Source organism: Callithrix jacchus, chromosome 1 (genome assembly GCF_049354715.1).
Source record: "Callithrix jacchus isolate 240 chromosome 1, calJac240_pri, whole genome shotgun sequence".
NCBI classification, from domain to species: Eukaryota; Metazoa; Chordata; class Mammalia; order Primates; family Cebidae; genus Callithrix; species Callithrix jacchus.
In genome coordinates this window covers 160,720,515-160,745,389 of record NC_133502.1, presented here as the reverse complement: position 1 = coordinate 160,745,389, position 24,875 = coordinate 160,720,515, and the positions used below count along the sequence as shown (strand labels likewise).

Here is a 24,875-nt window from a genome sequence, read left to right as displayed (position 1 = left end):
TGTTCAGTGGTCAGTGTTCCCACAAAGACTTTGGCTGAAGAGTCACTCATGTAGTCTAAGCCAAGGCTGGAGGATGATTGAAAAGGATCTTATGTTGTACAATAAAAAGTTGAACTTGTTTCCCAACAAACAGATTAAAGTTAGTGTTAACAGTCTACACACTCCTACCCCATCACACCCAAGGTGCACCTCAAGCCTGTCAAGGACAGACCGGGCGTGGTGGCTCATGCCTGTAATCCCAGCACTTTGGGAGGCTAAGGTGGGCAGATCACTTGAGGACAGGAGTTCGAAACCAGCCTGGCCAACATGGTGCAATCCCATCTCCGCTAAAAATACAAAAAATTAACTGGGCATGGTTGTGTGCGCCCCTAGTCCCAGCTGCTTGGGAGGCTAAGGCACAAGAACTGCTTGAACCTGGGAGGCAGAGGTTGCAGTGAGCTGAGATCACTCCATTGCACTCCAGCCTGGGTGACTCTGCCTCAAAAAAAAAAAAGAATGTCAAGGACAATACATGAAAATCTTAACAAATGAAGTTTTTTTAAAGTACATACCTGTTTTAGGCCATAGTGCATTGACTGCAATTTCACCTTTAAATTCTTCTGCCATTCCAAGCACACACATAGACATACCATACTTAGCAATGGTATAAGCTGAAAGAATCACAAAAAATAATAATTTAATTATAAAAGAAATTAATATAACCAATTTCTTTCTATTACTATTTTCTTCCTAATATATATGACGTGTGTATATACATACAACACACCCTCGCACACATATATATCAGGAAGAAAATAGTAACACACACACAGGTATGTATACGTAAGTATGTACATATGTATACACATATTCTTTTTTTTTTTTGAGACAGGATTTCACTCTGCCACTCAGGCTGGAGTGCAGTGGTGTGATCATGGCTTACCACAGCCTCTACCTCCTGGGCTCAAGCGACCCTCCCACCTCAGCCTCCTGAGTAGCAGGGACTACAGGCGTATGCCACCAAGACTGGCTAATTTTTCCATTTTTTGTAGAGACAAGGTTTTGCCATGTTGCCTAGCCTGGTCTTGAACTCCTGGGCTCAGGCAATCCACCTGCCTCAGGCTCCCAAAGTGCTGAGATTACAGGTATGAACCACTGCACCCAGCGTCCCTGATATATTTTTGAGAATCCTTTTCAATAACATAATATAATGTATAATTGTATAAACGTACTATTTTCTAATGAAAAGTTTTTATAGATGTGAACAGAGATGAAATAATTTTATATATATTCCCTCCTAATATTTGATTAAAATAAAAGTGACAATAATATACTTTCATTTTTCTTAATACTATGAGGGCAAATTACATTGTTATCTCTTAATATGTTTTTCCTTTGCTTTCTTTTTTTTTTTTTTTGAGACACAGTTGCACTCTGTCACCCAGGCTGGAGTGCAGTGGTGAGATCTTGGCTCACTGCAAACCCTGCCTCCCAGGCTCAAATGATTCTTGTGCCTCAGCCTCCCAAGTAGCTGGGATTACAGGTGTGTGCCACCATGCCCAGCTAATTTTTGTATTTTTGTAGAGACTGGGTTTCACTATGTTGGCCACGCTGGTCCCAAACTCCTGACCTCAAGTGATCTGCCTGCCTCAGCCTCCCAAAGTGCTGGGATTACAGACACAAGCCAACGAACCTGGACTGTTTTTGTTTTTTGGTTTTTTTTAGAATGAAAGTGATTATTTTAAGGAAAACTACCGCTAGTAAAACAATTAAAAAAAGGCTGCAGTGCTCGCTTCGGCAGCACATGTACTAAAGCCGGAACAATACAGAGATTAGCATGGCCCCTGCGTGAGGATGACATGCAAATCTGTGAAGCGTTCCACCAAAAAAAAAGGCTACAAATGTATTTAACCTAGTCAATGAAAGTGGAACTTCTTTCCGTTTTGCTTTGTGGGTCCCCATTCCAAGTGCCTTTCCAAATGTTAGTGAATTATGTTGAAATAAAAACTAAGTGTTTGATATGACTATTTTAAAGGAGGCACCTATACATAAATCTTGTTGCTTAGCATATTTGCCTTAAACCATCAGTTTGCTATGAAAGGTAATAGGGTTTTGTTTTTGTCATGTTTTTTGTTTGTTTGTTTTTTTAGAGTCAGGGTCTCACTCTGTCACAAGGCTGGAGTGCAGTGCCATGATCATAGCTCACTGCAGCCTCAAACTCCTGGGCTCAAGCGATCCTCCCATCTCAGGCTCCTAAGTAGCTAGGATTACTACAGGTGCACACCTGGCTAAGAAAAATAAAGTATCTCATAGATAGTTTTTAACCAACTTCATTGAAGAATAAATTACACATAGCAAGGCTGGGCGTGGTGGCTCACGCCTGTAATCCCAGCACTTTGGGAGGCCAAGGCGGGAGACTCATGAGGTCAAGAGATCGAGACCATCCTGGCCAACATGGTGAAACCCCGTCTTTACTAAAATACAAAAATTAGCTGGGCATGGTGGTGCACACCTGTAGTCGCAGCTACTTGGGAGGCTGAGGCAGGAGAACTGCTTGAACCCAGGGGGCAGAGGTTGCAGTGAGCCGAGATCCTGTCACTGCACTCCAGCCTGGTACCTGGTGACAGAGAGAGACTCTGTCTCAAAAAAAAAAAAAAAAAAAAAAAAAATTACACACAAAAAAACACACTCATTGGGAAGTGAAAGAGCTTTCTGAAATGGCAAAAATCCGTATCTTGATTTGGGTGTTGGTTATATACATTTGTCAAAACACATCATATTGAACCATTAAGATCTGTGCATTTTATTGAATGTAAATTATGCCTCAATTATAAAATTACATATAAAAGATTAAGAATCTACCTTCCAAATGCCACTTTATAATTTGGCATAGAAAATTCAATGCTCAATGTTATGTGCAGATGTGATTACATCAGGCATACACATATTTAATTCAAAACAAATTAAGCACAAACCATCCCCTCACCCTAATACCTACCACAGTGCTGTTTGAACCAAATTGGATTTAGGTTCAGTGGTGGACTGAGATTGAGGATATGAGCAACTTTGCTCTTTTTCAAATAAGGAATACATGCTTTAGATCTGAAAGCAAAAGAAAATACAAGTCAAGTTAATAGCTTTCTAACCATTTCTCTCTTTTTTTTTTTTTTGCTCTGTTGCCCAGGCTGGAGTACAGGGCTCAATCACAGTTCACTGCAGCCTTGAGCTCCTGTGCTCCTGGGCTCAGGCAATCTTCCCACCTCAGATTTCTGAGTAGCTGGAACTATATAGGGGTGCGCCACTATGCCCAGCTGATTTTTATAATTTTTTTAGAGACACGGTCTAGCTTTGTTGCCCAGGCTGTTCTTGAACTCCTTGGGCTCAAGCACTTCCTACTTCAGCCTCCCAAAGTGCCAGGATTACAGGTTTACAGCTGTAAACCACTGAGCCCAGCCAACTTCTCCATTTTTTTTTCTTTTAATTTTAAGACAAGGTCTCTTGGCCAGGCATGGTGGCTTATGCCTGTAATCACAGCACTTTAGGAGGCCAAGGCAGGCAGATCACAAGGTCAGGAGTTCAAGACCAGCCTGGCCAACATAGTGAAACCACATCTCTACTAAAAATACAAAACAGCTGGGTGTGGTGGCAGGCACCTGTAGTCCTAGCTACTTGGGAGGCTGAGGCAGGAGAATCGCTTGAACCCTTGAGGCGGAGCTTGCAGTGAGCCGAAATCTTGCCACTGCACTCCAGCCTAGGTGACAGAGTGAGATTCCATCTCAGAGGGAAGAAAAAAAAGAAAAAAAGACAGGGTCTCCCTGTTGCCAGGCTGGAGTGCAGTGACATGATAACATCCCATTGCAGCCTCTGCCTCCCCGACTCAAGCAAGTCCTCTTACCTCAGTCTCCAGAATAGCTGGGACTACAGGTGTGTGCCAGCATGTCCAGCTACCTGGATAGTTTTTGCTTTTTTTTTTTTTAGGAACAGGGTCTTGCTATATTGCCCAGACTTGTCTCAAACATCTGGACTCAAGCGATCCACTCACCTCAGCTTCCCAAAGTGCTGGAATTACAAGTGTGAGCCATCATGCCTGGCCAATTCACTTTTAAAGATATATTTTAAACTACTCCTACAGAGTAGAACTTGCTCAGAAATCTGTAGGGGACTATTCATTTGCTTTGTTCATAGGGTACTTTTGTTTGCTTTCTAGAATAAAGACAGAAAAAGCAACTAATTTTCATCCTTTGAAATTCTGCTTAATGGCCTGACAACATGATCTGCTTGATGGAAAAAAACAATTCCTTGACGTACTAGCCTTAAGCCCAACTTTATCCGCAACCACGACCAGCCCAAATTCTGCCTCCCCAACACACACAAGTAATTTTCAGACAGTTAATGTACTTGTTGGTCAGCACAGTGGTAAATAACATGAGGGTTCAAGTCAGACAGACCAGTGTCCAAATTCTGCCTCTGCCCCTTCATTGTGTGACCTTGGGCAAATTGTGTAGCTCAGTTCTCTCCTCTGTAAATGTTGGTAATACTCGATACCTTCTATGATTGACCAAAAGATTAAAATTAGATGATTTACATGAGATACTTAGGACAATGTATATACTAAAAGTGAAATAAACTATCGCTGTTTTTAGTATAATGTATGCTGATTTTTTCCCTCTTAATAGGCCTAGTACTTCCGCTGCATTGGAACAATAATTTAGTAATATAACACTCACTACATTCCCAAATTTAATTTTCACCAATATAAAATATGCCTTTGGGTCCAATGTATAGCTTTATTTTTAAAAAGTCACTCATTAATGTGGGTAATTTATTTTATAAAAGATTCAGACCAATATTTCTAAAATGTTAATTTTTTTTTTCTTTTTTTTGAGACGGAGTTTCGCTCTTCTTACCCAGGCTGCAGTAAAATGGTGTGATCTCAGCTCACCGCAACCTCCGCCTCCTGGGTTCAAGCAATTCTCCTGCCTCAGCTTCCCGAGTAGCTGGGACTACAGGCACGCGCCACTATGCCCAGCTAATTTTTGTATTTTTAGTAGAGACGGGGTTTCACCATGTTGACCAGGATGGTCTCAATCTCTTGACCTTGTGATCCACCCACCTTGGCCTCCCAAAGTGCTGGGATTACAGGCGTAAGCCACTGTGCCCGGCCTAAAATGTTAATTTTTAAAGAATGTCAATAGTTAAAATATTATAGCTTTATTTTAGCTATAAGTTTAGCTTTCATTTACAGTCAATGACTTCTAGGACTTCTAGGACTCTGAACTAGTTCATTCTTTTTTTTTTTTTTTTTCCTTTACCCTGAACCCGGAGCTGTGAATGAACTAGTTCATTCTTCTTTCAAGTCAGTTTTTAAATTACCAAATGTACAACACTGGTGTTAACAACAGCAACACCTTACCAAGCTTACTAAACCAAATACAGTCAATACCACAAGAGGGTTTTTGGTAGATGCTGTTTTCATCTCCAAAGATGCTTCACTTTTATGGAAGTGAGGTTAAGTGGGGCAAACAACATTACAGCTGAGTTTCATTCAAACAGTGAAACTGCAACTCGAAGCATCAAGAAGAAACAAATCTATTCCCAGTCAATAAGATCATATTTTACACTCAAAGGAAAGAGCTCATTTCATTTACATTCTAAACATAAACTTTCCCTTAATCTATGGGATAAAACCTTTCCATCTGCATTTTGCTGGCGCAGACCTTTACGCTGTTAATCCTGCATCAGATGCATCCGTCACAGTAGCATGCCTTCTTATAGATTATACTGAAAATGCTTAGCACCACACTTAGATACTAATACCTTCAGCCTAATAAAAAGTTACATTTACAGAAAACTTACATGCCAGGTTCTGCTTTCATTACTTTTCATGAATTATTTTACTTAGTCGGGGTTGCAAACTCAAAGGCCTGTAAGGCATTTGAGTAAAGGAATAAAGTGAGCTGGGCATAAGAAAAATCAACTGTTCAGAGATAAAACTAAACCCTACTACTAAGCTTCTATAAGCATTTAACATGGTACAAACAATGTAATACTGGAGTGCATAAAATAAATTAAAATTGAAAATATAAATTAAAAAAAAAAGGAAATATCCTCTGTGCGTTACCAGGGACGAAAAATAAAATAAAATAGAAATATTTCATTATGAATTTTCATTTTATAGCATATCTCTCATGGAGGGCCAAAAATCTGAAACTTTTCTTTGACCCAAAGGTCAGTGTGAGGTCTTTCACTTGGCATTGCAATCTGCTTTTAACTGGGAGCAACATTTAATTTTATTTAGTGGGTTTTTTTTTAAGTAGCTGTTTATAAAGGTAGGAACTTTCAATAGTGAATAGAATCTTTGTGCTAGAGTTTTAATTTTAACTTTAATTTATGAAAAAATAGAGACAGGGTTCACTATGTTGCCCAGGTTGATCTCGAACTCCTAAACTCAAGTAATCCGCCCACTTCGTCCTCCCAAAGTACTGAGATTATAAGCGTAAGCCACCTCACGTGGTCTGTTTTGTTTTTAACTGAACATTCACATCTAAAAACATGGGTTAAGACATCACTTTCATTTTTGAAAAATGACCTCAATATAGGAAAGTGGACCAAATTATTCTTGCCAAATGGGTTTTCCAAAGATAATTTTGCAAGGAAAAAACAAAGAGAATCATACATTTACGTACACATCAGTCATAATGTCAGTTTAAAAGGTCAAGTCTATAGTTAGGACTACTAATTTTGACAAATCTACATAAAATTCAATGCTTTATTTGTATTGATCATCTCTTGGAAAGAAAACATGTACTTTTTTTTTTTTTGAGAAGGAGTTTTGCTGTTGTTACCCAGACTGGAGTGCAATGGCACGATCTCGGCTCACCGCAACCTCTGCCTCCTGGGTTCAAGCAATTCTCCTGCCTCAGCCTCCCGAGTAGCTGGGACTACAGGCGTGTACCACCATGCCCAGCTAGTTTTTGTATTTTTAGTAGAGACAGGGTTTCACCTCATTGACCAGGATGGTCTCAATCTCTTGACCTCGTGATCCACCTGCTTCCCAAAGTGCTGGGATTATAGGCGTGAGCCACCGCGCCTGGCCAAACATGTACATTTTTAACTTTGTTAGTAGGGAGCAATTCCTAGTGAATGATGCAATGAACAAATAATTTCTGTACCCTTGTGTAATATATACCTACATTCGTTTCGATGTTAATGTCTAAAGTTAACACTGACCAGTATCTATAGTTATGATTGCTCTTTTGACAAATCTACTTTAAACTTTCCAAGACATCTGTCAATACCATAGAAGTCATTTCATGTCATGAATATCCAGTCTAAAACCTTTTAAATCACGTCAAAATTCTCCAATGCCATAATATACCTAGGCGTGTAGTACAAGTTTAGTAACCCTTATGCGTGGGACCAGAAGTATTTCAGATTTCATTCTGAAATATCTGCATTATACTCAACAAGCTCAACATCCCTGCTCCGAAAATCTGAAATCCTTAATGTTCCAATGAGCATTTCTTTTGAGCGTCAAGTCAGCAGTCAAAACGTTTCAAATCTCAGAGCATTTTGGATTGGGGATTTTCGGACTAGGGACACTCAGCCTGTATATTTTTTCTGCGGCTTCATCATCTATAATAGAAACTGCCACAAAGCATTAAACTTATTCACACAACACACCCTTAACTAAGCCATAGTTCGACATACTGAGCAACAGTATTACTGGTTAGGTTTATATTTTTAAGCATTTGTTTAACAAATAGTTACATTCAACTGAAATTCTTTCACAGAGTTGCCAGCTGTAAAAGATTTTGATTCCCAGATAATTTTTTCTAGTACCATGACAGTATCACATAGCAACATTGCCCATTTTACTTGAAAATAAACACAAACTCTTGAAAAATGAATTCTTTTTCTAGCACAAGTTTTTCATCACAATCTATATGCTTGCCAAAATTCTTTTTTTCTTTTTGAGACAGAGTCTCACTCTGTCGCCCAGGCTGGAGTGCAGTGGTGTGATCTCGGCTCATTGCAGCCTCCGCTCCTGGGTTCAAGCGATTCTCCTGCCTCAGCCTCCAGAGTAGCTGGGATTATAGGTGTGTACCACCATGCTCGGCTAATTTTTTATGTTTTTAGTAGAGACAGGATTTTGCCATGTGGGCCTGACTGGTCTTGAACTCCTGACCTCAGGTGGTTCACCTTCCTTGGCCTCCCAAAGTGCAGGGATTACAGGCATGAGCCACCATGCCCAGCCATTTGCCATAATTCTTACTGTGGTATGATTCAATATGGTTTCATTCAATAGAGACATACCTTACATATTGAATTTATAGAAATATGCCTCATATCTACAAACAAGTAAGCTTTCACCCATTTTACTTGAACATACGGCCCTCTTGGCATAAGTCTCATTTTCCCACTTCAGAGAGAGATGTGGTTATGATAAATATTTCACTTTCCTCTTTCATATAAGAAAAACAACAGTGCAAGCACGATGATATGGTAACTCGTTAGCCTGTTCTCAGCATCCAGAAGACAGTAGAGCTCAGGCCCCATCTAATGAGGCGGTTGATACCCTGCCACTCAGCCACTCAGCTACAGCAACTAATAACTGTTACCATGTGGTAATACTGTTTCTATGTGGCCAGATCTTCCCACATTTCAAGAAAAGCCAGAAATGTGAACTTTTGTGTAAATCTTCTAATTTTTTCAACATAAGCAACCAATAAAGTTTTTGAGACAGGGTCTCACTCCGTTGCCCAGGCTGGGGTGCAGTAGCGTGATCTCAACCAACAGCAACGTCCGCCTCCCAGGTTCAAGCAATCTTCTCACTTCAACTTCGCGAGTAGCTGGGACTACAGGCATGTGTGCTGCCATCCCCAGCAAATTTTTCTATTTTTTGTAGAGACCAGGGTTTTGCCATGTTGCCCAGGCTGGCTGCGAACTCCTGGGCTCAAGTGATCCACCTGCCTCAGCCTCCCAAAGTACTGGGAATACAGGCATGAACTGCCACACCTGACCCTAACTAATAAAACTTTGTATGTAGGTTACTAATGAAAACAATTTTGTGTTAATACTGTCTGGGCCAAGTCTTGTAGACCCAACAAAACACATCTGAGGGCAAAATTCAGGACACTAACTTAACAACTTAAGACATTTAACCCTCATGACCAACCCTGTAACAAACTACTTTATTCCTGCCATTTTAAAAGTAAAGAAACTGAATCTGCAAGAAGTAAAGTTACTTGTCCAAGGTCACAAAATAGAAAGTCATGAGGGGTGGGTGATAGGATTTGAATCAAAGCAGTCTTACTCCAAAGCCCAAGCTCCTAACCACCTGTTGTACATATAACAAGATACACAGAAGGTACAGAAGCAAGTTCTATGCTATGTATCCACACGGAAAATGATAGAACCAGAAGGTAAATAAACAAATAAATAAATGGAAAACAAGAGGGGTTGTCTGACAAATCCAGAACAGATCAGGACCATGTTCTCTTTCCTTCAATATTATATATTTCCCTGACAATGCCCAAAAAAGTATTAGCCTTTTTATTGGTCACATTAAAGTGTGACTCATAATGAGAATGGCCTTACTGTTATTTATATAACTAAAACCCAAGTCTTTTTTTTTTTTTTAACCCCAGGTCTTTTTGAGAGGAAGGATACTATTGTTGTCTTGAGAAATCAGAAATAATCCTAGGAGAGGACTGTGTCCTATGAAAGACACAGTACACATGTAAGTATTTACACATGCAAATATTTGAGAAAATGATTGAGCTACACTTGAGTCCTTTTTTTTTTCTTTAAAGACAGAGTCTTTCTCTGTTACCCAGACTGGAGTGCAGTGGCATGATCACAGCTCACTGCAGCCTCAAACTCCTGAGCTCAAGGGATCCTCTTGCCTCATCCTCCCGAGTAGATGAGACCACCACCACGGTCTCAGTAGGCACACTACACTATGTCTGCCTGATTTTAAAAAAACTTTTTTCTGTAGAGACAGTGTCTTACCATCTTATGCAGCTCAGTCTCAAACCCCTGGCCTCCAATGATCCTCCCCTCACCCGAAGTGCTGAAATTACAGGTGTGAGCTACCATGTTCAGCCTACTTTAGTCTTTGCTAAACTCATAGAGAAAAGGAACTCTGCATGATCTAAAATATTATTGGGCCAGGCCTGGTGGGTTTACACCTCTAATCCTAGCACTTTGGGAGGCCAAGGCAGGTGGATCACCTGAGGTCAGGAGTTCGAGACCAGCCTGGCCAATATGGTGAAATCCTGTCTTTTCTAAAAATACAAAATATTGCTCAGGTGTGGTGGTGGGTGCCTGTAATCCCTGTTCCCCCGAAGGCTGAGAAAGGAGAATCACTTGAACCTGGGGGACAGAGGTTGCAGTGAGCCAAGATGGTACCATTACACTCTAGCCTGGGCAACAAGAGTGAAACTGCATCTCAAAAAATAAAATAAAATAAAATAAAAACTATTGACTGAATGGAGGACATTGAGACCTTTATAAGGATTGACCAGATTTTGAACACGGTGCTAATTTGGCTCAAATCTGTTTACAACGAAGTAAATTCCCTGAGAAGACACGACAACATCCTCCCCCACCACTCTTCTTTCTAACTTACGCAAGGTAGGTGCCTCTGGTGTTCACGCTCATCATCAAATCCATTCTCTTGGTAGGTGTTTCCAATGTGTTGGTCAAGCTAATGGCACTGGCATTATTTACCAAAATATCAATTCCTGTTTTCAAAATAATCAATTTCATTTTTAAGACTTTTTATCACACACACACAAAAAAGTGCTTACTCTCTTTTGAACTCTTAGTTGATTCACAAATTCAGTCACGTACCACACCTAACATTTCAGTCAACAATGAACCGTATATACAACATGGTCCCTTAAGATTATAATGCTGTATTTTTTATTCTATCTTTTTTCTGCCTAGATATGTTCAGATACATACTTACCGTTGTGTTACAAATTCCTACAGTACAGAAACATGTTAGACAGGTTTGTATCCTGGAAGCAACAGACTATCTAGGTTTGTGTAAGTACCTTTTATGTTCACATGATTATGAAATCACCTAATAATGCCTTTCTTAGAGCACATCGCCATCATTAAGCAATGTGTGACTATACTTCTTTTAGATAATGTGACTGACCATCTACCAGGTTTCAAAATAGCACCTGTATGACTGTCACTAGCACAATGGAGATATAGCTAATCGCCAGAGCTCCTTGTGAAACAACACGGAGGCTTAGTTTTTAGTGGTTTGTAACTTTCATCCTTATCCATTCTCTTACCTCCTGGTTGTCCCCCCTGTCTCCATAAACCTTGGATAAGATTCCTTAAAGTCTTTCTTCCTGTCTAGCATAAAGTTTCAAAGGCCTGTCCTCCTTCCAAGCATGGTAGTCCCCCTTCCCCCAAGACCCCTCACTTAAAAGGAAAGGCTCCTTTCTAGCCTTGGGAACTGTGAAAAGAGAAAGACCTACTGTTTCAATCCCAGGCAAATCATAAAAGTGGGTCTATTTTGTTTTAGTGGCTCATACGCACACACACACAAACAAAATAAATCTAGAGTAACTACTATTTCTGCAAATGCTATCAGTTTCCACCTATAAGCAACATAGTTTGTTTATAGTTATATGCTTAGAGAAATAACATTAAAGGAAAATGGTAAAATACAAAAACTATGTCAAACATTTTTCTTTGCTTCTACCTGGTCTTCATTAGTATTTGTAAAGTGCACTTAATGATGGTTGTATAACAATATAATAAACTTGGATGTCGTTAAACCGTACACTTAAAAATAGTTAGGATGGTAAATTTTATGCTATGTGTATTTCACCACAATTTTAAAAAATTAAATACTAAATGCAAGGCTGGGCACAGTGGCTCATGCCTGTAATCCCAGCACTTTGGGAAGCTGAGGCAGGTAGATCCCTTGAGGTCAGGAGTTTGAGATCAGCCTGGTCCACATGGTGAAACCCCATCTCTACTAAAAATAGAAAAATTAGCTAGGCCTGGTGGCAGGCGCCTATAGTCCCAGCTACTCAGGAGGCTGAGGTTGGAGGAAGGAGGACTGGCTCCCAGGAGGTCAAGGCTACAGTGAGCCACAATCATGCCACTGCACTCCAGTCTGGGTGACAGAGTGAGACTCTGTCTCAGAAAAAAAAAAAAAAAGAAAGAAAGAAAAGAAAAGAAAAAACAAAAGAAAGAACTAAAACTGAATGAATATGGGAAAATGAAAAGCCTCAGCTTTCTCCCCTTAGTTCCTCCCTAAAACTAGTGGATAAACTAATTACATCAAATCCTAAGTGGCACTAGTTAACCACTTTTACTAATAGGTGATGCTATTTTAGATAAAATATCCTGCATTTGAGTATGGCACACTTTACATTTAGGGCCCTATCAGTTTGACAGAACATAATTTTGCATTTTCTCTCCTCTTCTCACATAAGCATTCACATGACTTTGGGAAAGACTGCTGGGTAGGGGTAAGATTTTGGATTCAAGGGAAGAGGCTCCACTTGAGCCAAAGCTCTGTGCTTCAGTCCAGGACCCCACAGCAGTGTGCACTGGGATTACAAGCACAGCCTTGCTAACACTGAATATTACCTCATTTTCCACTGACCAGTGTCCTCATATATACATATGGTCCTCCAGAATATTAGCAGGGAGAGTGGTAATGGTTTAAGCAGGACTTCAACATGCCTAGATGCCCTACTACAATACCATGAAACTCTTAGCTCAATCCCCAACACCTCCCTTCTAGGAACTTGTGAACTAATTGGGGAGAAAAGAAATGCTAAGATCTAAAATACTACAAGATAAGAATCAAATGAATGTTTTAAGAAATCAGAGAAAGAAAAATACACTTCTAATTAGTTGGCATGGTGAGGGAACTGACTTTGTGAAGAATGAGATTTCAGCATATAAAGGAAGAATTTTTTCAAAAATAAATGTATAAGGTACAAGTGCATTTTCTCACATACAGAGATTGTGAAGTGTCCAGGACTTTTCAGAGTATCCATCACCCAAACAGCAAACATCACACCCATTAAGTAATTTCTCATCATCCATCTGCTTCCATCTCTTCTTTCTTCCTAGTCTCCACTGTCTCATCATTCCACACTCTTTTCTTTTTCTTTTTTTTTAAAACAGAGTCTTGCTCTGTTACCCAGGCTGTAGTATAGTGGTACAATCTCAGCTCACTGCAACCTCCACCTCCCAGATACAAACAATTCTCCCACCTCAGCCTCTGGAGTAGCTGGGATTATAGGCGTCTGCCACCACACCCAGCTAATTTTTGTATTTGTAGTAAAGATGGAGTTTCACCATGTTGGCCAGGCTGGTCTCAAACTCCTGACCTCAAGTGATCTGCCCACCTCGGCCTCCTAAAGTGCTAGGATTACAGGCATGAGCCACCACGCCCAGCTTCATCAGATGGTTTTAAACCATGTTCTACATGAGCAAATACATATTTCTCCAAAGACTCAGAAAATTCAAAAATAAAAACAAATTTTAAAATTAACGTTATAGTTATACCTTTATTTTACCAATATTCAATAATTTTTTCAGAATGAAAGTATTACCTCCAAATTTCTCAACTGCTTTCTCCACTGCATCACTGATTTGCTGTTCGTCTCTCACATCAACAATACATGGCAAGGCCTTTCCTCCAACTGCTTCAACTAAGGACACAAAACCAAAAAGCGTTAAAGCATTTAAATATTATAACTTTCGCCGAAAGCAGTGGCTCAAGCCTGTAATCCCAGCACTTTGGGAGGCCGAGGCAGGTGGATCACGAGGTTAAGAGATCGAGACCATCCTGGTCAACATGGTGGAACCCCATCTCTACAAAAATACAAAAATTAGCTGGGCATGGTGGCGCATGCCTGTAATCCCAGCTACTCAGGAGGCTGAGGCAGGAGAATTGCCTGAACCCAGTGAGCTGAGATAGCGCCATTGCACTCCAGCCTGGGTAACAAGAGCGAAACTCCGTCTCAAAAAAAAAAAAAAAAAAGTCAGAGAGTGATTAATGATATGCAAATAGTTATACTAGAGTGATGTGATAGTGTCTGAATGACAACCTGAGATTGGATGTTCAATTCTGCATATATTAATTGTATTAATTAAAACCTATTTTTATATAAATGGAAAAAAAAATTTTTTTTTAATTAAAAATAAATAAATAAATAAATAAATAATAAATATTATACCTTTCATTCCAATGTCACAGTCAAAAGAAAAAAGTACCCCGTTTCAGAAAATCAGTATAAATAACCTATCTTACCACCAGTGACTCTACCGCATAGTAGGACAGACTAGCTGGGCCAATACTATTAAAAAACAAAAGCAAAGGGCTGGGTGCAGTGGCTCACGCCTGTAATCCAAGCACTTTGGAGGTCAAGGTGGGCGGATCACCTGAGGTCGGAAGTTCAAGACCAGCCTGACCAACATGGTGAAACCAAGTCTTTAAAAAAAAAAAAAAAAAAAAAAAGGGAAGGGTTTCCTTGTAGTTTTTTTTTAAAAAAAAGCTAAGAAAGGAAGTTTTTTGTTTATTTGTTTTTGTTTTTGAGTCAGGGTCTCACTCTCTTGCCCAGGCTAAGGTGCAGTGGCACAAACACGGCTGACTGCAGCCTCAATCTCCCAGGCTCAAGCGATCCTCACCTCAGCTTACCAAGTAGCTGGGACTACAGGCATGCACCACCAGACCCGGCTAATTTTTCTACTTTTTGTAGAGGCATAGTTTTGTCATGTTGCCCAGGCTGGTCTCGAACTCCTGAGCTCAAGTGATCCACCTGCCTTGGCCTCCCAAAGTACTAGGATTACAGGCATGAGCTACCTCACCCAGCTGAAAGTAATTTTAAAAAACTTTTTATTGTGGAAATATGCTACAGTATACAAAAATGTAAAGATACTATAACAAACTAATATGAATCCATCACCTACTTCAGTGATTGTTAGTTTTGTCAGTCAAGATTTTTATCTTTCCTTTCCCCTATTTTATTTTTGCTGGTGTGTTTTAAAGCAAATCCCTTGCTGAAGCCCTTTTCGGCCTCAGCCCACCGCACCTGGGTGGAAAAAAAAAAAGCAAATCCCTGACATCATTTCACTCATAAGCACTTCATATGCATTCCTCTAATATCACCACAGTGCTCTGAATATGACTAATGAAACTAGCAATGTCAACTGAAGTTGAATTTTTAAGCCCCCTCTCCTGGCTCTGTGTCTAGCACCATACCTTAAATAGAAGCATGTGATAATTATTTGTCAACTAAAAGTATTAAAATGATGAGTTGCAAATTGTGCAGAGAATAAATAACATGGAAAGCTTTTTCAAGGAGTCCACGCCACTCACCAATCAAATTCTCTCCTCTCCACTCCACTCCTCAACTCCCCCTCCCATCCAAGAACCATTGCCCTCATAAAACAAGATTTTTTTTTTCTCGAGACTGAGTCTCACTCTGTCACCCAAGCTAGAGTGCAGTGGCGTGATTTCGGCTCACTGCAACCTCCACCTCCTGGGTTCAAGTGATTCTCCTGCCTCAGCCTCCTGAGTAGCTGGGACTACAGGCATGCACCACTATGCCTGGCTAATTTTTGTATTTTCAGTAGAGACGGGGTTTCTGCCATGTTGGCCAGGCTGGTCTCAAACTCCTGATCTCAGGTGATCCACTCATCTCAGCCTCCCAAAGTGCTGAGATTACAGGTGTGAGCCACCTCGCCTGGCCATAATATTTTTAACTGGAGTCTCTCATATTGCTTAAAAGTGCTGGAAGAGAAAAATGGTCAGAAGCACTGCCCCAAGGTGACAACGTACATACTTCTTTAATTAGATAAAATTATTTTCAAGATAGCTTTCAAATAGCTTTAACAAAACTCTCCAGCAAATCTCCATGTATTGAAACCACTAGGAGGACATTTCATCAAATGGCACTGTCACACTTACTTTCTTCAGCAGCAGTATAGATTGTGCCTGGAAGCTTTGGGTGTGGGTGGGTGGTCTTTGCAGCAATAACAATATTTGCTCCATCCTTTGCTGCTTTCAATGCAATAGCTTTGCCAATGCCACGGCTTGCACCCGTGATAAAAACTGTACATCCTGCTAGCCTCCTAAAACAGAACAAATATCACCTTATTAGAATACCCAATTATTTACTGACAGGTATCAGAAGCTCATACATACTTTCATATTATATGTTTCCTCCTCTGTGAAATTTTCTCTAAACCCTCCCCATGCCCATCGAATGGCAGATAACTCCACTGTACTCTCATGGCACAATGACATAAATTATTTATGACAACTGTAGTTGGCCAGTCTTGCTGTGATTCGGCAAAGAAAATCTGTTCAAATGCAAAGTAAGTCTTAAAGAGAAGTGAAGAATTATAAAACAAATTACATAAACATGCATGTTTCCCCCACAGAAAAAGTGTTAATAAAGCTTTTTTTTTTTGAGTGTTGGGATTATGAATAAATTTTATATTATTTATATTCTTTAATATTTTTCAACTTTTGTACAATGACTAAATACCACTTTGAAGAAATTACCTAAAAACAGTTGTTCAATCAATGCTCATAAAAACCAGGGTGGAAACAACGCAAATGTCCATCAGCTGATGAATGGATAAGCAGAATGTGGTGTAGTCATGCATACAATGAAATAATGTTTAGCAATAAAGTACTGTTGTTAGCTATAACACGGATGAACCAAAATCATTTTGCTAAGTGGAAGAAGCCAGTCATGAAGGACCACATATTATATCATGCCATTTATATGAAATGTTCAGAATAGACAAACCTATAGAGACACAAAGATCAGAGGTTACCTACAGCTGGGAGTGGGAGGGATTGGGGGCTGACAATGGAGGGTTGAAGCATTTCTTTCTGGGATGATGAAAAGTTTTTAAAATTGTCTGTGGTAATGGTTGCACAACTCTGTGAATATACTAAAAGCCAATGGATTGCATATTTTAAATGGGTGAACAGTGTGGTACATGAATCGCATCTCAAAAGAGCTGTTAAATAAACAAACCAAGAAGAATCCCAAATTGCTGAAGGTTGATCTGAAATATTCTGATTCAAATGTGCTGACGGTTCCCTGAGCCCTTTTCATTATTTGTGTGCTTTTTTTGTTTTGTTTTTTTAAATGGAGATGGGGTCTCACCATCTTACCAAGGCTGGTCTCAAACTTCTGTATTTTATTTTATTTTTGAGACAGGGTCTCACTCTGTCACCCAGGCTGGAATGCAGTGGCGCGATCATGGCTCACTGCATCCTTGAACTGAGCTTAGGTGATCTTCCCATCTCAGCCTCACAAGTAGCTTGGGACTACAGGCACATACCACCACACTCAGCTACTTTTTTATATTGTTTGTAGAGGCAGGATCTTGGTATGTTACCCAGGCAGGTCTCAAACTCCTGGCCTTATGTGATCCTCCCACCTCAGCCTCCCATCATTTCATTAAGTTCACTTAAACTTTCTGCTTACTCAGTTGCTAAGTGAGGAGACATCTAAAATAATTTCCTAGTAAACTCATAAAAAAGAATAAAATAACAAAGTAAGATAACAGCAAGGGAAAGTGCTTTCTTGTTTACTTTCCAAGGCTGAATTTAAAAGTCTGCTTAAGGAAAAGAATGGAGAGTGAAGAGCAAAAGTGACAATGACAAAGCAAAAGGTATGACCTGAGATTGGTAATATATTAGCAGGTCTGTTAATAAAAGAACATAAAGCTCTTGCATAACTGAGAGGATTACACTCCAGAAGTAAGAGGTCAGAGGTAAAAATGGAAATGGGTTTTAAAATGAGTAGTAACGAGTTTGGTGAGAAGGAGGAAGAGAGATCATGCCACTGCACTCCAGCCCGGAGACAAAGCAAGACTCCGTCTCAAAAAAAACAAAACAAAACATATATATATATACATCTATATGGATATATATATATATATATATATATAAATACACACACACACACACACACACACACAAAACTTAGCCGGGCGTGGTGGCACACACCTGTAATCCCAGCTACTCGGGAGGCGGAGCTACTCGCTTGAACCCGGGAAGCGGAGGTTGCAGTGAGATGAGATCACACCACTGCACTAAAACCTGGGCAACATAGCAAGACTCCATCTCAAAAAAAAAAAAAAGAAAAAAGAAAGATCTTGGTTTAACTCAAAGGCTTACAGAGCAAGACTCCATCTCAAAAAAAAGAAACAAACAAACAAACAAAGATCTTGGTTTAACTCAAAGGCTTATCACAAAAATGCAAAAGCCTTAAGAGACTTGTAACTGGCTTCACAAACGTTTCTTCATGTTAAATAAATAGTATAATTAAAGTACATATGCAACATGAAAACTGTGGAAAATATTTGTAACGTGATAAAAGACTTTTTTTTTTTTTTAATTGAGACGAGTCTTGCTCTGCGTGATTTCAGCTCACTGCAACCTCTGCCTCCCAGGTTCAAGCCATTCTCCTGCCTTGGCCTCCCGAATAGCTGGGATCACAGGAGCGCACCACAACGCTTTGTTAATTTTTGTATTTTTAGTAGAGACAGGGTTTTACTGTGTTAGCCAGGATGGTCTCCATCTCCTGACCCGGTGATCTGCTCGCCTCGGCCTCCCAAAGTGCCGGGATTACAGGCATGAGCCACCACACCCGGCCCAAAGACAAATTTTAAAAATACACAGAGCCCTCAGAGATTAATCAAAAACCTCATTTGTTGCCAGGCGCTGTGGCGTGTGCCTGTAGTCCCAGCTACTCGGGAGGCTGAGGTGGGAGGATCGCTTGAGTCCAGGAGTTCTGGGCTGCAGTGCTCTGTGCAGATTGGGTGTTTGCACTAAGTTCGGTGACCTCCCGGGAGCGGGGGATCACCAGGAAGGGTGAACCTGCCCAGGTCGGAAACGGAGCAGGTCAAAACTTCCTTACTGATCAGTAGTGGGATTGGGCTTGTGAATAGCCACTGAACTCCAGCCTGGGCAACATAGTGAGACTGTCTCTAAAAAAAAACAAAACAAAACAAAACAAAACCTCATTTGTTAAGCCAGGCAAATATGAAGATACATAGATGGCTTTAAACCAGAGTTTCTCAACCTCTGCACTACTGACCTTTTGGACTGCATAATTCTTTGTTGTAGGGGCTGCTTGTGCATTGTAGGATGTTTACCAGCATCCCTGTATTCTACTCTCGGCTGCCATTAGCATCCCCATTCAATTGTGACTATCAAAAATCTTCTCATATATTACCAAATGTTCTCTGGGGTCAAATTGTCCCTGGTTTAAATATACAAAAAGATCCAAATACACACTTGCGATAAATGCAAATTTTAACAATAATGAGGTGACACTTTTTTCTCTAGTTAGATTTTCAGCATTAACTATTTTGCAGTTAGCCAACATGTGGGATTAGGAGATCTCTCTTTTTTTTTTTTTTTTCTTTAATGGTAACAATGTTTTTTATTGTGCAGCAGGGGCTGCTGTCTCATCATCATGGTCTGTGCCAACCCATGGAAGGCTTGGCATATATACACAAGTAAAACTGTAGGCTTGAAGTCTTAAGTTTTTATCCCATTTGGTTTTTACAGGAAATCAAGGTTGAGAATAAGACCTCACATCTTGGAAACATAAAGAGTAAATTGATGCACACATCACATTAGAATGACACTTACTGTGGACATATTTTTCTTCTTTAATATATGATTGCTAACTTTCTGAAATGTTTACTGTCAGTATTAAAGCTTTGGAAATTATCGCAAAAAAAGCCAGCAACCATCTTTAAAAAGGCCAATTACATTCTGGAAAATTTCAGTCAATAGGAAAGTTAGGTTACTTGAGAAAAGCAGACATAGAGTGAAAAAAACTGTTTTCTATTCACTGGCATTGGTTTTCAAACTGATAGCCTACCGAATGGAGTGTTACCTGGGTAAAAATGCAGCCTTTTAGAACAGGTTTCATTGTGATATCATTCTGTGTTTGCAAACCTGAAAGAAAAACTTTTCTAGATCATGAACCAATTTACCATATGGAAAATCTCTTAAAAAATAGGGGGGAAAATCCATGAAGAGGACCTCTCTCTCTCTTTTTTTTTTTTAAATTTGGAACGCTTCATGAATTTGTGTGTCATCCTTGTACAGGGGCCACGCTAATCTTCTCTGTATCGTTCCAATTTTAGTATATGTGCTGCTAAAGCAAGCACTGAGGTCCTCTCTTTCTGTAAACATGAGCCTTAAAAAAAAAAAAGACGAGGCCGGGCGCGGTGGCTGAAGCCTGTAATCCCAGCACTTTGGGAGGCTGAGGCGGGTGGATCACAAGGTCAAGAGATCGAGACCATCTTGGTCAACATGGTGAAACCCCGTTTCTACTAAAAATACAAAAAATTAGCTGGGCATGGTAGCGTGTGCCTGTAATCCCAGCTACTCAGGAGGCTGAGGCAGGAGAATTGCCTGAACTCAGGAGGCGGAGGTTGCGGTGAGCTGAGATCACGCCATTGCACTCCAGCCTGGGTAACAAGAGCGAAACTCTGTCTCAACAACAACAACAACAACCACCACCACAACAAAAGACAACGATGACTTAAAGTACTAAGGTGAGAAATAAGGGACGTGGGTTCTAGTTCTGGATAGATAATTAATTTATGGAATTCAGTAAGGCCTCTCTGGATCTAAAGTATTCTATTAATAAAATAGGAAAATGAAAGATAGGCAACAGAAAAAAATTAGAGAATCCTAAGTTTCCTATAAGGATAGGAGTCAGCAAACCTCCTCTGAAAGCGTCAGAGGGAGCCGTAGTGGCTCAGGCTTGTTGTCCTGGTGCATAAGGAGGTGAGACTACGAGTTCAAGGCCAGCCTGGGCAACATAAGAAACTCTCATCCGTTAAAAAAAAAAATTTGGCCAGGTGCGGTGGCTCATGCCTGTAATCCCAGCACTTTGAGAGGCCAAGCAGGTGGATCACCTGGGGTCAATAGGTTGAGATCAACCTGACCAACATAGAGAAACCCTGTCTCTACTAAAAATACAAAAATTCGCCGGATGTGGTGGCACATGCCTGTAATCCCACCTACTTGGGAGACTGAGGCAAGAAAATCGATTGAACCCAGGAGGTGGAGGTTGTGGTGAGCTGAGATCATGCCATTGCACTCCAGCCTGGGCAACAAGAGGGACTTGGTCTGTGGTCCCCACCACTTGGGAGGCTAAGGTGGGAGGATTGCTAGAGCCCAGGAGGTTGAGCCTGCAGTGAGCTCAGATCATGCCGCCGCACTCTGGCATGGGTGACACAGTGAGACCCTCTAGTTCAGAGCGGCTGGGGAGGCCTCAGGAAACACAATCATGGCAGAAGGTGAAGGCGAAGCAAGCCATCTTCATCATAAGGCAGCAAGAAGGTGAAGTCAGGAGATCTCTTTGATCCTTTGGTTGTGCACCTCTTCTGGAGGGTTATGTGGTAATATCTATCAAAATATAAAGTGCATTTACTCTCTCTCTCTCTATCTCTTTTTTTTTTTTTTTTTTTTTTTTTTTGAGATGGAGTCTCACTCTCTCACCCAGGCTGAAGGGCAGGGCAGTGGCACAATCTCAGCTCACTGCCATCTCTTCCTCCCAGGTTCAAACAATTCTCCTGCCTCAGCCTCCTGAGTAGCTGGGATTACAGGTGCCTGCCACCAGATCCAGCTAATTTTTTGTATTTGTAATTTTTGTAATTTTGTATTTTTAGTGAAGACGGGGTTTTACCATGTTGGCCAGACTGGTCTTGAACTCTTGAGTTCAAGTGATCTGCCTGTCTCTGCCTCCCAAAGTGCTGAGACTATATGCGTGAGCCACTGTGCCAGGCCACATTTACTCTTTGATCCAGCAATTTCACTTCTAGGATTTTATCCTACATATACACTTACATATGTGCAAATAGATAAATACAAGTATAATCATGGAAGCAAAGAGAATATCCAAAAGACTGGAAAGTCTAGTATCCAACAATAGGGAACAGGTTAAATAAACAAAGGTATTATTTATATACAGGTTAAGTAACCCAATCTGAAAATCTGAAATGCCAAACACTTCTGAAACCAAGCATTTTGAACAATAGATACTTAAGCTGTTTCAGAATATTATGCAATCATTAAAAAGGAAGAGAGCCAGGCACGGTGGCTTACACCTGTAATCCCAGCACTTCAGGAGGCTGAGGTGGTGGATCACAAGGTCAGGAGTTGGAGACCAGCCTGGCCAATATAGTGAAACCCGGTCTCTACTAAAAATACAAAAATCAGCTGGGTGTGGTGGTGCACAACCCTAGTCTCAGCTCCTCGGGAGGCTGAGGTAGGAGAATGGCTTGAACCCAGGAGGTGGAGGTTGCAGTGAGCCAAGATCGCACCACCCCACTTGAACCTGAGTGACAGAGCGAGACCCCCCATCTCAAAAAAAAAAAAAAAAAAGGAAGAGGAAGATCTGCATGTACTAAAAATCTATGTCCCTGGGGCACAGTGGTGCATGCCTGTAATCCCAAGTACTCCAGAGGCTAAGAAGGGAGGATCATTCAGCCTAGGAGTTCAAGGCTAGAGGCCAGTGTGGGCAACACAAGAGACCCTGTCTTGGCCGGGCGTGGTGGCTCATGCCTATAATCCCAGCACTTTGGGAGGCCAAGGCCGGTGGATCACGAGGTCAAGAGATCGAGACCATCCTGGTCAACAACGTGAAACCCCGTCTCTACTAAAAATACAAAAATTAGCTGGGCATGGTGGTGCGCGCCTTTAGTCCCAGCTACTCGGGAAGCTGAGGCAGGAGAATTGCTTGAATCCAGAAGGCGGAGGTTGCGGTGAGCTGAGATCATGCCATTGCACTCGAGTCTGGGTAACAACAGCGAAACTCCGTTTCAAAAAAAAAAAAAACAAAGAGAATGTCCTAACACACACCAACTAAAAGTAGCAATAGCAAGAATACAGTTTCCTAATATTTTTAAGAAGGGGTGTGTGTGTGTGTGTGTGTGTGTGTGTGTCTGGATGTATACAAAATATGTTACACATGCACGAAATAGAAACATAACATAAGGTAAGTGGGGGACTAGATTTTATGGATGGGAAACTCACTTTTTTTTTTTTTGAGACTGAGTCCTGCTCTGTCGCCAGGCTGGAGCACAGTGGCGTAATCTCAGCTCACTGCAACCTCCGCCACCTGGGTTCAAGCGATTCTTCCGCCTCAGCCTCCCAAGTAGCTGGGATCACAGGTGCGTGCCACCATGCCGGCTTATTTTTGCATTTTTAATAGAGACGGGGTTTCACCATGGCCAGGATGGTCTCGATCACTTGACCTCGTGATCCGCCCACGCCTTGGCCTCCCAAAGTGCTGGCTGGGATTACAGGCATGAGCCACCCGCCCGGCGGGGGAGACTCACTTTTTGAACTGTTTTAAGTCTTTGGCTATATAGACTTAAACATACAGGCAAATTACAAAATCTGTCAACACATCACCCAACTCAAGACACCCACACCTTACATAAACCAGAAAGTAGAATGATGGTTGCCAGTGGATGAGCAGAGTTGGGTAAGAGGAATTGTTTAATGGGTAGAGTTTCAGTTTGCAGATAAAAAAAGTTCTGGAGCTTGCACAACGCTATGAATCTACTTAACACTACTAAAGTGCATACTGAAAAAAATGGTTAAGATGGCAAATTTGGGCCGGGCGCGGTGGCTCACGCCTGTAATCCCAGCACTTTGGGAGGCCAAGGCAGGTGGATCACGAGATCAAGAGATCGAGACCATCCTGGTCAACATGGTGAAACCCCGTCTCTACTAAAAATACAAAAAATTAGCTGGGCATGGTGGTGCACGCTTGTAGTCCCAACTACTTGGGAGGCTGAGGCAGGAGAATTGCCTGAACCCAGGAGGCGGAGGTTGCGGTGAGCCGAGATCGCGCCATTGCACTCCAGCCTGGGTAACAAGAGTGAAACTCCGTCTCAAAAAAAAAAAAATGGCAAATTTGATACGTATTTTAACACAGTTTTTTAAGGTGAAAAAAATCCCCAAAAGATACCCATGTTTTCAGATCAGTTTAATTTGCTTCTAATTTGGAAATCCCTTTTCAAACACTCCATTATTACTCGAGAATTGAGCGTTCGGAACAAGTGTAAATTCATTAAACTCTGGAACTGCTCCTGTGACCTTTCACCTAGAACTCGCACGCATTCGGCCAGGCAAGTCCTCCTGCTAAACTCCGGGGAGGGCCGGCACAGGGGGCGGCGGGGTGACCCACCCTCGGCCCTTTACCCGTGGAAAAGGTTTCTACACTGCTGGCACCCATAATACAAAACTTTGTGCTCCTTTTCACGCATTACCGCAGATTCTCTCGGTGCACAGCGCCCAGCGTGGACCACAGCTCGGAGTGTGCCCAGGCAGCCTCCTTGACCTCCCACCACCGGGTGGGCCAGCCCAGGCGATCCACTGCAGCCCCACCGAGACGCGCCCGCCTCCCGACAGGGTCTCTCCCCGCGCCGCTCCCACCCCCTTACCCGGTGTTGGGTAACATGATTTTCGTAGATCAGAGGAGATGGCAGGGACAGGGGCTGCGGCGAGCGGAGAGTAAAAGCAGGACAGTCCCTCCACATTTATCCCCGCCCAGGCCCCAGAGGCCCCGCCCGGAGACCTTTGAAGGAATTGGTGCGCTGAAAAGCCGGGATCGCCGAGTGCGCCTGCGCACGTTGTAGGCCTGCGGGACTCCGCGTCCAGCCCCGCCACCTCCCAGCCTGATCCCTGAGAGCGGCTCTCCGCGCAGGCGCTTTGAGGTACAACTCCGCCCCGCCCCTTTCACGGGTCCTAAGATAACAATCAGTCTCGGTCAGCGCTCAGCGTCTGGGGAGCGTCAGCCGCTACTTCCGCCTTTTCGTGGTCTCTACGGGTTTCT

The 24,875-nt window shown here is 41.6% G+C and overlaps 1 protein-coding gene and 2 non-coding genes across 6 annotated transcripts in view; 1 reads left to right on the top strand and 2 right to left on the bottom strand.

Moving 5' to 3' along the window:
• The window catches only part of HSDL2 (hydroxysteroid dehydrogenase like 2), an 89,986-nt gene extending 65,388 nt beyond the window's left edge, over positions 1-24,598 (bottom strand). For all 4 annotated transcript variants that reach the window (XM_035254814.3, XM_002743202.7, XM_054258986.2 and 1 more), the window contains exons 1-6: positions 24,484-24,598; positions 15,944-16,107; positions 13,584-13,682; positions 10,613-10,727; positions 2,978-3,081; positions 552-650 (exon numbers count right to left, since the gene is read on the bottom strand). In XM_035254814.3, coding sequence (XP_035110705.1) covers positions 552-650; positions 2,978-3,081; positions 10,613-10,727; positions 13,584-13,682; positions 15,944-16,107; positions 24,484-24,500 — 598 coding nt within the window. In that variant the 5' untranslated portion in view covers positions 24,501-24,598. The remainder of the gene's footprint in view (positions 1-551; positions 651-2,977; positions 3,082-10,612; positions 10,728-13,583; positions 13,683-15,943; positions 16,108-24,483) is intronic.
• On the top strand, positions 1,765-1,868 carry LOC118148290 (U6 spliceosomal RNA). The gene has a single exon (XR_004735045.1). It is a non-coding gene; the product is annotated as a U6 spliceosomal RNA (small nuclear RNA).
• Positions 20,081-20,187, bottom strand: LOC118148043 (U6 spliceosomal RNA). Its single transcript, XR_004734789.1, has one exon. It is a non-coding gene; the product is annotated as a U6 spliceosomal RNA (small nuclear RNA).
• Positions 24,599-24,875: the final 277 nt, after the last annotated feature.